At 34.1% G+C, this 13,359-nt stretch overlaps 1 protein-coding gene and 1 long non-coding RNA gene across 3 annotated transcripts in view; one reads left to right on the top strand and one right to left on the bottom strand.

The window, feature by feature from the left end:
* The window catches only part of PRTG (protogenin), a 138,784-nt gene that overhangs the window by 46,469 nt on the left and 78,956 nt on the right, over positions 1 to 13,359 (top strand). For both annotated transcript variants that reach the window (XM_074294576.1, XM_074294575.1), the window contains exons 3-6: positions 10,778 to 10,922; positions 11,914 to 12,047; positions 12,486 to 12,623; positions 12,876 to 13,034. In XM_074294576.1, the coding sequence (XP_074150677.1) occupies positions 10,778 to 10,922; positions 11,914 to 12,047; positions 12,486 to 12,623; positions 12,876 to 13,034 (576 nt within the window). The remainder of the gene's footprint in view (positions 1 to 10,777; positions 10,923 to 11,913; positions 12,048 to 12,485; positions 12,624 to 12,875; positions 13,035 to 13,359) is intronic.
* The window catches only part of LOC141558020 (uncharacterized), a 99,390-nt gene continuing 88,419 nt past the window's right edge, over positions 2,389 to 13,359 (bottom strand). Inside the window, exon 3 of the long non-coding RNA XR_012486935.1 lies at positions 2,389 to 2,471. This is a non-coding gene — a long non-coding RNA (uncharacterized LOC141558020). The remainder of the gene's footprint in view (positions 2,472 to 13,359) is intronic.

Raw genomic sequence — 13,359 nt, 5'->3', positions numbered from 1 at the left:
AAAATCTTCTGTTCCAAATTATCCCCTCATTCCTCCCCTTCCCTAGATGGCAGGTAGTCCAATAAATGTTAAGTAGTTTAAAATATATGTTAAATCCAATACATGTATACATATTTATACAGTTATCTTGCTGCACAAGAAAAATCAGATCAAGAAGGAAGAAAAAAAAGAAACTGGAAAAGAAAAGAAAATGTAAGCAAACAACAATAGAAAAAGTTAGAATGCTTTCTGGGGTCCTAACTCAGTTCCCATGGTCCTCTCTCTGGATGTAGATGGCTTTCTTCATCACTGAATAATTGGAACTGGGTTGAATCTTCTCATTGTTGAAGAAAGCCACATCCATCAGAATTGATTATTGTGTAATCTTGTGCCATGTATGATGATTTCCTGGTTCTGCTCATTTCACTTAGTATCAGCTCATGTAAGTCTCTCCAAGCCTCTTTAAAATTATCCTGTTGCTCATTTCTTACAGAACAATAATATTCCATAATGTTCATTATGCCATAACTTTTTCAGCTATTCTCCATCCACTCAGTTTCCAGTTTCTTGCCTCTACAAAACAGGCTGCCACATTTTTTGCACATGTGGGTCCCTTTCCTTCTTTTAAGATCTCTTTGGAATATAAGCCCAGTAGAAACATTGCTGGATCAAAGGATATGCACAGTTTGATCAATTTTTTGAGCATAGTTCCAAATTGCTCTCCAGAATGGTTGAATTCCTTCACAGTTCCACCAACAATGTGTCAGTGTCCCAGTTTTCCCCCATCCCCTCCAACATTTGTCATTATCTTTTCCTGTCATCTTAGACAATCTGACAGGTGTGTAGTGGTATCTCAGAGTTGTCTTAATTTGCATTTTTCTGATCAATAGTGATTTGGAGCACCTTTTCTTATGACTACAAATAGTTTCAATTTTTTCATCTGAAAATTGTCTGTTCATATCCTTTGACCATTTATCAACTGGAAAATAGCTTGAACTATTAAAAATTTGAATCAATTTTCAATATATTTTAAAAATGAGGCCTTTATCAGAACCTTTGAATGTAAAAATGTTTTCCCAGTTTATTGCTTCCCTTCTAATCTTGTCTGCATTAGTTTTGTTTGTACAAAATTTTTTTTAACTTAATGTAACCAAAATGATCTATTTTGTGATCAATAATGATCTCTAGTTCTTCTTTGGATACAAATTCCTTCCTCCTCCACAGATCTAAGAGGTAAAACTATCCTATGTTCTTCTAATTTGTTTATAATATCATTGTATATAATATCATATCAATTATGTCTAGATCATGAACCCATTTCGACCTTATCTTGGTATATGGTGTTAAGTGTGGGTCAGTCCTTGATTTCTGCCATACTGGTTTTCAATTTTCCCAGCAGTTTTTGTCAAATAGTGAATTCTTATACCCAAAGCTGGGTTCTTTGGGTTTGTCAAACACTAGATTGCTATAGTCATTGACTATTTTGTTCTGTGAAATCTCTAGATGCTTACTTGCATAAAATAAAGAAAGAGAAGATCAATGAATTGGGCTTGCAACTAAAAAAAAACCTAGAAAAAGAACAAATTAAAAATCTGTAATCAAATATCAAACTTGAAATTCTAAAAATAAAAGAAGAGATTAATAAAATTGAAAGTAAAAAACTATTGAATTAATAAGGTTTTTTTTTACCTATCTCAAATGATATTGTGAAGAGAGACTCTCCTTAATATCTTCTGACAGAGAGAGAGAAGAGAGAGAGAGAGAGAGAGAGAGAGAGAGAGAGAGAGAGAGAGAGAGAGAGAGAGAGAGAGCACAAAAGTGGAACAAAACATATCCTGAATGCTTCTATTTTATGTTAGCTTTGACTAAACATTTCATATCATATTTATATTTAAGAGTCCTCATTCTGAATCTTTAGTCAGAGTGTCAGGCAATAAAATTGTGTCTACCATGTGTTCGAAGGGAGAGTCATTCTTGCCAGAAGAGGAGGCAGGAGATTAAAATCAGAAATTTGGCCACCTTACCCTCTTGAGGTAGAGGGGCTTCAGAGCTAGAATTAATTCTGTCTGCATTCTTAAATATTATTAATTTAAAAGGTTTAGTTTCCAAGTTCAAACTATATTTATGATTGCTATTATTATTAGAGAATGCAAGAATCCAGCTTTACACCAAAGATTCTCTTCCTATCAAACACCAGATTTACAATACATACATCTGGTGAGTAGCAAAGAAACTAATTTATCTAAAACAGAAATCAGAGAAGGTATACAGAAGAAACATATACCAGACAATACAGAATGAAGGAACTCTCCCATCGGGAATGAATCTCATATCTTGAAAAAATTCCCCAGTCTCTAGTGTTGTCAAGCTGCTGGTGGTAGGGATATGATGGGGGATCCCAAGTCCTCTCAATGTCACTTTTGTCTCAGAGTCTTATTCTCCTTTCAGCAACCTGGAGGGGGGGTTAGGATCATCCATCTTTTCTCCTGAAACTGGAAGCCAAAAGAAACTGATATTACTGAAGAGACCAAAAGAGGCCCCAGAAGAGATTGAAGAGTGTAAAGATAATGAAAGAAATTAGAGCTCTTTTCTTTTTTATTATTATAGTTTTTATTCACAAGATATATGTATGGGTAATTTTTCAGCACTGACCCTTGCAAAACTGTCTGTTCCAACTTTTCCTCTCCTTCCCCCTGCCCCCTCCCCCAGATGGCAAGTAGACCAATACCTGTTAAATATGTTAAAGTATAGGTTAAATACAATACATGTATACATATCCATATACTTATTTTGCTGCACAAGAAAAATTGGACTTAGACATAAGGTAAAATTAACCCGAGAGGGAAATCAAAAATGCAAGCAGACAAAAAACAGAGGGAATAGAAATGCTATGTTGTGGTTCATACTCATTTCCCATAGTTCTTTCGCTGGGTGTAGCTAGTTCTCTTCATTTATTGAACAAATGGAAATTATTTGGTTCATCTCATTGTTGAAGAGAGCCATGTCCATCAGAATTGATCATCGTATAGTATTGTTGTTGAAGTATATAATGATCTCCTGGTTCTGCTCATTTCATTCAGCATCAGTTCATGTAAGTCTCTCCAGGCCTTTCTAAAATTATCGTTCTGGTGGAACTCTTTTCTTTCCCACAGTGGCTAACTCTACCTCACATTTCACTCAGGCACAGGATATTGATCTCCCTTAAGAGAGCATCCTATACCAATGAGCTTGGAGACTTTCATTATACTAGAATGATCAAGATCCTTGGATTTGTACTGCCATACTTTATGTATCTACACCTTTGGAGACATGTTTCTCCAAGTTTCAATTTATTATTGTTGTAGTAATTATTATTTCATTCTTCTGGAGGAATTTCTAGATATAGGATAATTTTATATTGGTCATTTAAAAAATAATCACTCAATTATTTAATGAATAAATAGGGACACTGTGCCAGGACCATAGTAGATCCCTTTCAAAACTTTTGGGTGAGGTGGTTTAAAATGTTCTTTGTTTAAAACTGTATTACTGAAGATCAGAAAACTGAATTCTCCAGTGCTGAATGTTTTAGTTACTGCTGTTACCTTGGGCTTCCAAAGTCTCCACCCTGGGGTTTTCTGACTATTCTAAGGTTTTACAACCTTTTTTGTGGATTTGGGGTATCTGATATTCTGTTCTTGCTGTATTAGGACATTTGTCTGTTGTACAGGGCTGGTTTATAGACTAGTATGTTTGCCTTTCTGGCACTGGCATTCTCTTTTGCAGTTTCTCACAGGTTCTTCAATATCTTTTTTCCAAAGTTTCCTGCATGGAAGAAGTTTCTCAGTGGATTTTAAAAAATTATTATTTGACTGATGTGAATTTTATATTTTTTCCAAAAGTCCTGTCAAAGGCTTTTTCTGTATCTTAATCTGTATCTATATGATAATGATTATATCCTCTATTTTTTCTTTTGGTTTGACTTATTATTTGAGTTGGTTTCCTATGATGTTCATCTTCCACTTATAAATTCTATATGAATATTAGAGACAATTTAAAAATAATTTAAGGTTTGAAAGTATTTCATTTAACCCTTACAACAATTCCAAGAAGTGGGTGCTGTTGTCCTTAATTTAAAGATGGAGAAAATGATACTGAAAGAGGTTAAACAACTTATCCAGTGTCACACAACCAGTAAGTATCCAAGTTAGGATTTGAACTCAGGTCTTTCTGACTCCAAGTTTAGTATTCTATCCACTGTGCTGTGCACATGTTGATATTCACTGATGATCCAGAGCCTCCACTGTATCTGTAAGGTCGTCCAAATGCTGAGTTATTTACATCATCAATAATGAAAGTGACAGCAAGACCAGATAATATTTGCTATACTGGGTTTGAAGTCCAAGAAAACCTGAATTAAATAACTGTTACAACACTTATTAGCCTTAGGACTCTAAGTAACTCATTTAATATCTCTTTGACTCATGAAAACTCTCCAGGACTTATCTACTATGTCTTGGGTTTCATTCAGTTAGGGGAAGTTTTCTTCGGGCAACAAGCAAAACCCTGTGTTCCAATTTCTCCCCTTCCCCCCATGCCCTTCCCCTACATTGCAAGTAGTCTAGTATATGTTAAACATGGAAGAAATATATGTTAAATCCAATGCATGCATACATATTTATGCATTTATCATGCAGCACAAGAAAAAAAGAGAAGCAAAATAAAATGCAAGCAAACAACAAAAAGAGTGAAAATGCTGTGTTGTGAACACATTCAGTTCCCACAGTCCTCTTTCTGGATGTAGATGGCTTTCTTCATCACTGAACAATTGGAACTGGTTTGAATCATCATCAATTGTTGAAGAGAGCCACGTCCATCAGAATTGATCATTGTATAGTCTTCTTGTTATATAGTGTTCAGGTACAATGATCTCCTGGTTCTGCTCACTTCACTTAACATCAGTTCCTGTAAGTCTCTCCAGACCTCTCTAAAATCATCCCATTGGTCATTTCTTACAGAACAGTAATATTCTATAACATTCATATACCATAACTTATTCAGCCCTTCTCTAATTGATGGGTATCAATTCAGTGTAGTATACTTACAAGGTACTTATGCACTTAGTTCACACCTTTAAAGGAGTTTACACTTTTAAAGGAGTTTGCTCATTGATCCACACATGAGATTCACACCTTTAAAGAGAGCATACTTTTAAGGAGCTCCCACAAGCCCAGGAAGTACCCACAAGCCCATTCTCTGGGAGGATATAAGGAGCTAGGATTCAGTGGGGAGAGTTAGAGTCTGGATCGAGTCAAGGAGGGAACTTCGGGAGAGGATCTTGGGAGATTCACAACTAGGATTGACTTTTGGGAAACCCACAATCCCACACTCTTGGAAACAGAGTCTGATTCCCACATTCTAGGAGATTCAGAGAAAAGAGTCATTGAAGATTCAACCTTTGTGCTGGCTGGAGACATTCAGACAAGAGCTCCCGGGAATCAAGAAGAGAGAGAGGCCTCTAAGAAAGCTAAACGAGCCCCAAGTGAAAGAGACAAGGATTGAAGGAGAAAATAAAGGATCTGAAGATAAGATTTGGAAAGAGACAGTAAAGGACTTTAACTCCTGGCTGCATTTTGGGATTATTGAACTGAACTGAAGCCAAGGCTGCCTACAGAAACTCCCCAAGAGACCTGCCCCCAGAGAATGATTGCGATTTAGAGAAAAGAGAACATCCCAATTCAGTTCCAGTTTCTTGCCACTATAAAAAGGGCTGCCACAAACATTTCTGCACATGGGCCCCATGCCTTTTTTACAAGGCAGTTTATTAATAGTTTTGATTTAACTTCTGAGTTAACTGAGAACTTTAAGTTCTAATTTAACTTCTTAATAGATCAATTTATTAATTTCTATTAAGTATACATGCTTCTTTTTTTGTTGATTTGGATATTTTATACTCCAATAAGTAATCATCTGTGTTTTATTGATTCTCAGATTTCTTGGTGTGGAACTGACTATAGTTGTTGGTATTTCAGGAGCTTTGCTAATTATTTTGGTTTTAGCTGTTTCTTTTCATTGGTATTAATTCTTATTTTTCATGGATCTCTGAGGAACCTGTCTCTTTATGCCACTTAAGATTATTTTCAGTTATAACATTATTCTTTTTAAAATTTCAATAGTTTTTATTTACCAGATATATGCATGGGTAATTTTACAACATTGACAATTGCCAAACCTTTTGTTCTAATTTTTCTCCTCTTCGCCCCCCCCCCCCCAGATTGCAGGTTGATCACTACATGTTAAATATCTTAGAGGATAAATTAAATACAATATATGTATACCTGTCCAAACAGTTGTTTTGCTTTATAAAAAGAATCGGACTTTGAAATAATATATAATTAGCCTGTGAATGAAGTCCAAAATGCAGGCAGACAAAATTAGAGGGATTGGAAATTCTATGTAGTGGTTCATAATCATCTCCTAGAATTCTTTTGCTGGGTGTAGCTGATTCAGTTCATTACTGCTCTATTGGAACTGATTTGGTTCAACTCATTGTTGAAAATGGCCATGTCCATCAGAATTGATCATCATATAGTATTGTTGTTGAAGTATACAACGATCTCCTGGTCCTGTCCATTTCATTCAGCATCAGTTCATATAAGTCTCTCCAGGCCTTTCTGAAATCATCCTGTTGGTCATTTCTTACAGAACAATAATATTCCATAATATTCATATGCCACAATTTATTCAGCCATTCTCCAATTGATTGACATCCACTCAGTTTCCAGTTTCTGGCCACTACAAAGAGGGCTGCCACAAACATTCTTGCACATACAGGTCCCTTTCCCTTCTTTAAGATCTCTTTGGGATACAAACCCAGTAGCAACACTGCTGGGTCAAAGGGTATGCACAGTTTGATAACTTTTTGAGCTTAGTTCCAAATTGCTCTCCAGAATGGCTGGATGTATTACAATTCCACCAATAATGTATCAGTGTCCCAATTTTCCCACATCCCCTCTAACATTCTGCATTACCTTTCCCTGTCATTCTAGCCAATCTGACAGGTGTGTAGTGGTATCTCAGGGTTGTCTTAATTTGCATTTCTCTAATTAATAATGACTTGGAGTATCTTTTCATATGACTAGAAATAGTATAACATTATTCTTATAGAACAAATTGTGCCTTGCTATATTGTATGATATAGTTTCTCAAGCAAGTTAACAATATTAGGTAAAATATACTTGTTCATTCAACCTATATTTATTGAGCACCTATGTATGTACTGTATGATACTGTATAAATATAGCAATTGTTTTGTGAGAACTAATGGATAAAGTTGTGAAGGAATAGCTGACATTTATATAAATATGAATTATATTTATTTAAAATAAGTATTGTATTTTCATCCAACCCAACTGAACTCCTTCCTTCATTCTCTTTTCTTATCTTTCCTGTCTTGGTGGCTATCTCATGAAAATGTCCTTGCCTACAATAGACTCCTTTCCTAATTTCTCTTTGTTGAAGATTTTCCTTTCCTTAAAATCCTAACTCAGATGATTTATCCTCCATGACATCCTCTAATTTTTTTCCTCACAGGTGAAAGTTATTGGCTTATTTCTGGACTAGATTTATATATTTTTTTAAATTATACCTTATTTTTTCAAAATACATGCAAACAGGGGACAACTAGTTGGTTTAGGAGATAAAGCACCAGCCCTGAAGTCAGGAGGAACTGAGTCACTTAACACTTCCTAGCTGTGGTCATCAAAACCATTTGGTACTGACTAAGAAATAGAGTAGTTGAAAAAAAAAAAAAAAGAAATAGAGTAGTTGATCAATGGAATAGGTTAGGTTCACAAAACAAAATAGTCAATGACAGTAGTAATCTAGTGTTTGACAAACATAAAGACCCCAGCTTTGGGTATAAGAATTCACTATTTGACAAAAACTGCTGGGAAAATTGAAAACCAGTATGGCAGAAATCAAGGACTGACCCACACCTAACACCATATAGCAAGATAAGGTTGAAATGGGTTCATGATCTAGACATAAAGAATGATATTATAAACAAATTAGAAGAACATAGGATAGTTTACCTCTCAGATCTGTGGAGGAGGAAGGAATTTGTATCCAAAGAAGAACTAGAGATCATTATTAATCACAAAATAGATCATTTTGGTTACATTAAGTTAAAAAAAATTGTACAAACAAAACTAATGCAGACAAGATTAGAAGGGAAGCAATAAACTGGGAAAACATTTTTACATTCAAAGGTTATGATAAAGGCTTCATTTCTAAAATATATAGAAAATTGACTCAAATTTATAATAATTCAAGCCATTCTCCAGTTGATAAAAAGTCAAAGGATATGAACAGATAATTTTCAGATGAAGAAACTAAAACTATTTGTAGTCATATGAAAAGGTGCTCCAAATCACTATTGATCAGAGAAATGCAAATTAAGACAACTCTGAGATACCACTACACACCTGTCAGATTGTCTAAGATGACAGGAAAAGATAATGACAAATGTTGGAGGGGATGGGGGAAAACTGGGACACTGATACATTGTTGGTGGAACTGTGAAGGAATCCAACCATTCTGGAGAGCAATTTGGAACTATGCCCAGAGAATTATCAAACTGTGCATACCCTTAGATCCTGTAATGTTTTTACTGGGCTAATATTCCAAAGAGATCTTACAAAAAGGAAAGGGACCCACATGTGCAAAAAAATGTTTGTGGCAGTGGCAAGAAACTGGAAACTGAGTGGATGGAGAATAGCTGAATAAGTTATGGCATAATGAACGTTATGGAATATTATTATTCTATAAGGAATGAGCAACAGGATGATTTCAGAGAGGCTTGGAGAGACTTACATGAACTGATGCTGAGTAAAGTGAGCAAAACCAGAAAAACATTGTACACAACAACAAGAAGACTGTAAGATGATCAATTCTGCTAGACATGGCTCTCTTCAACAATGAGATGATTCAAACCAGTTCCACTTGATTGGTGATAAAGAGAGCCATCTATACCCTGAGAGAGGACCATGGGAACTGAGTGAGGGTCCAACATAGCATTCTCACTCTCTCTGTTGCTGCTTGCCTTTTTTTTCTTTAGCAGTTCTTTTTTTCTTCCTTCTTGATCTGATTTTTCTTGTGCAGCAAGATAACTGTTTAAATATGTATACATATATTGGATTTAACATATATTTGTATCATGTTTAACATATATTAGACTACCTGTTATCTACGGGAGGGGTTAAGGGAAAGGAAGGGAAAATTTGGAACAGAAGGTTTTGCAAGGGTCAATGTTGAAAAATTATCCATGTATATGTTTTGTACAAAAAAAAGCTTTAATAATTAATAATTTTTAAAACTTCCTAGCTGTGTAACCCTGGGCAAGTCACTTAACCCCAAATGCCTCAACAATAACAACAACAAAAAAACAGCATGCAAATATAATTCTTCAACATTCACAACATTCCATATTTTTCTTCCTCCTTTCCCACCTCACTTCCACCAGACAGCGAGAAATCCAATATAGGTTAAATATGTTTAGTTCTTTTAAACATTTCTACATTTATCATGCTGCAAAAAAGATTGAAAAGGGAGAAAAACAAGAAAAAAAAGCAAGCCTGCAAACAACAACAACAACAGCAATAACAATGGTAAAAATATTATATTGTGATTCACATGTAGTCCTGATAGTCCTCTTTCTGGGTCCAGTTGCATCCCTCCATCACAACTCTACTGGAATTGCCCTCAATCACCTCATTGTTGAAAAGAGCCACATCTGTCACAGTTGATCATCATATAATCTTCTTGTTGCTAGGTACAGTGCTCTCTTGGTTCTACTTGATTCTACTCACTTACTTACTATCAATTCATGTAAATCTCACCAGACTTCTCTGAAATCATCCTGCTGATTGTTTCTTGTATAACAACAATATTTCATAACATTCATATACAGTAATTTATTCAGCCATTCCCCAGCTGATGGACATTCACTCATTTTCTACTTCTTAGCTACTACAAAAAGGGCTGCTACAAACATTTTTGCCCATGTAGGCCTTTTTCTTTCTTTTATGATCTCTTTGGGATGCAGATCTGCATATAGAAATACTGCTGGATCAAAATGTGTGCACAGTTAGTCAAGTCTTTGGGCATAGTTCCAAACTGCTCTCCAAAATAATTGGATCAGTTCACAACTCCACTAACAAGGTATTATTGTCCTAGTTTTCCCACATCCCCTCCGACATTTATCATTATTTTTTCCTATTATCTTAGTCAATCTGAGAGGTGTGAAATTGTCTTAATTTCTCTCATCAATAGTGATTTAGAACATTTTTTTATATGACTAGAAATTCTAGCCTAGACTTTTAATACTTTTGTTATTGATTTCCCAGTATCAATTATATCCAAATTTTCCTATTTTTGAATATTAACTTCAGTTTTCTAAAAATAAAGATAAACTCTCCTTACATTATTGATTTTCTCCTACCAAGTAATTTGAATGTATTTGAATATATATTTGTATATTTTGATTCCACTATGTCTTATTTCAGAACCTTTCCTGTCCTCCATTTCTTTGTGTCTATAAATTCCAAAGAAATAATAGATCAGAATTGCACTAAATATGTAGGCTATCAATATGACATGGAGAACAAATTTCTAGTTTGATAAATTAACTTAAATTATTTTTATGCCTTTGCTTATATTGGCAAGAATACAAACTTGGCACTTCAATTTTTATTACTTGTTGTTTTCAAAGTTTTATTTTTCCTTTACTATTCTTATCTTTTCAAACTTTGTGTTTTAGCCATCTCTACATTTGAAATTCAGCCAGCTTCTATTGAGGTTCAAGAAGGTGGAGTTGCAAGATTTGCCTGTAAGATTATGTCACACCCTCCTGCTATCATAACTTGGGAATTAAATCAAACAAGCTTACCATTGATTATGGACAGGTAAATGGACTTTTTTCTTTAAGGATATGAACAGATAATTTTCAGATGAAGAAACTACATTTATATAAAAAAAGACCTTTTAAAAAAAAGTTATTTGAGAGATACAAGAAAAAGATTAAGTATACATTTATTTATTGACTAATTAGAATGAGCTTTAGGATAGAAATTAGATTCCTCTATGCCATCTATTTTAAAAGTAACTATTGGCATTATTGAAACTAATCTCTGTTTATGTGCTTGGCAGTGAGATAGTGGAGTTTGTCTCCCCAAGGACATCCTTTCCTTCTATCTACTCCTATGCTTGTACAAATAAACTAAAGCCCAGGCTTCCAGGAAATATTCCTATCACATCCTTGGTTATGAATTTGTTGGATTATATGAGCCTTAATCTCTTACCAACTCACCTTATAAAAACCATTTCAGCAGTCTTCTCCCCTATATTATGGGAGGGCATGCCTCTTAGCATGCATCTTGTCGAGGTTCCAAAGGCTGTTTTAAACACTTTAATTAATGAGATGTGACTAGGTCAAAAATGTTTTCTAGAGTGGAAACTGGGTTTCCCAAGGAGATTCTTTTCTTTTGGGAACTTTCTTAGTGGATATTAGCCTCAGGAAGGCCAGAAATTAAAATTTATAAAATAATATATGGGCTAACAGTTAACCACAGTCTTGAATGCTGAGTTTCACTTTGTGAAACTGGTTAAATTTTTCATTTTTCATTTACATATTCTTGGAAAATACAAGTTATTGTAAATACTTGTAAATAAAAATTATTTTCACAGCTACATATTTTAGAATCCCTTTTTTTTGTTTAGAGAGCAGTGTTGGCTCAAAGTAAAACTTTGGAATCAACTTTTTTTTCTGAAAATATCAGGTATGTTTTATACATTTCTTTGAAAAGAGGTAAAATATATCCCTTTTAGAAAGTTTAACTAAAAAGAAAAACAAAAACTAGTACAAATAATTTCATTATCTTTTTTCTTTTATAATAGGATAACAGCTCTGCCATCTGGAGTGCTGCAAATCTATGGTGTTGGCCAAAAGGATGCTGGAAATTATCGTTGTGTTGCTACTACTTTAGCCAATAGACATAAAAGCATAGAGGCTACTTTAACTGTCATTCCAGGTAACAAGATGAATATTCTTTTTCATTTTTTTTTTTTGTTGTTCTTAGCTTTTGCCTTTTAAAAGACACTGCCTGCTAAATGTAAACCATTGTGATTTTTTTTTTTTTGCAGTAGCATTAATTTGAATTTTTTAAGTGGCAGCCTCAGTTATCATTCAGATCATCTTATAGGATGACCTTCTAGAAAAGCTTCTAGAAGCTTTAATAAAAATTAAATTTGAGCCCTATAGGTTCTTAACAAATATTCTTTTTTGTTTGTATTCTATTTTTATAGATTCTCAAAAGAAATAGCAATATTAAATGAATTAAAATATAATAATAATTGAATGATGAATTTTCTAGTAGAGATAGGTTTTTTTTTTAACATTTTGCTATATTATTTGAATTTCATGGATTATTTAATTTTTAATTTATGTCCTTTTACTTTTATTTTCAAAGCCAAGGAGCCTAAGATCTTTCACAAACCAACTATTATAGCAGGTCCACAGAACATAACAACTTCTCTGCATCAGACTGTTGTTCTGGAATGTGTGGCTACAGGAAATCCTAAGCCAATCATTTCTTGGAGCCGTCTAGGTAGGTTTGCCCAAAATAATTTTTATTCGTTCTAACAAATTAAATGTTTTTAATAATATAATTACGCTATTATCCATGCTGGTTGATTTCTCCAGTAGATTTTTTCTTTGTTAAGTTTTATATTTGTTTCGAAAACATAGGAAAAATATACATCATTGTAATTCTGCTTTATACATTTTAGTGCTTTCTCCATAGTTGTAATATTAGAACAGATCTTAAATCATTGTAACTGGATCTTTTTCTTTGAAATAGATCACAAATCCATTGATGTATTTAATACTCGAGTACTTGGAAATGGTAATCTCATGATATCTGATGTTAAGCTGCAACATGCTGGGATATATATTTGCCGTGCCACTACCCCTGGCACAAGGAACTTCACAGTCGCCATGGCAACTCTAACTGTCCTGGGTAAGTTTGCTTTTTCCTTCTAATCAAAAGAATATTAAAATTTCCTATTTTGCTTTATTATTTTAATAGTTGACAGTCCATCTTTAGCTAAATTATGTAATCTGGTTTTTATGTATCACTTAAGTAATTTTTGACTCTAAACTTATGAGTATGAGATGAGAATGATATGTTAAAATCCACCTCTTTTTCCATGCTCTCCTTGCTGACCATCTTAACGATTCATTTTATCCTGCTTACCAATGTGCTTTTTTCATTTCATCTCCTTTCTCCTAATTACTAAAATGCATGCCCTCTTGCCGTGCTGAATGGAGAGGCAGATATGGTG

Source organism: Sminthopsis crassicaudata, chromosome 2, assembly GCF_048593235.1.
Source record: "Sminthopsis crassicaudata isolate SCR6 chromosome 2, ASM4859323v1, whole genome shotgun sequence".
NCBI classification, from domain to species: domain Eukaryota; kingdom Metazoa; phylum Chordata; class Mammalia; order Dasyuromorphia; family Dasyuridae; genus Sminthopsis; species Sminthopsis crassicaudata.
This window is presented reverse-complemented; position numbering and strand designations above follow the sequence as displayed.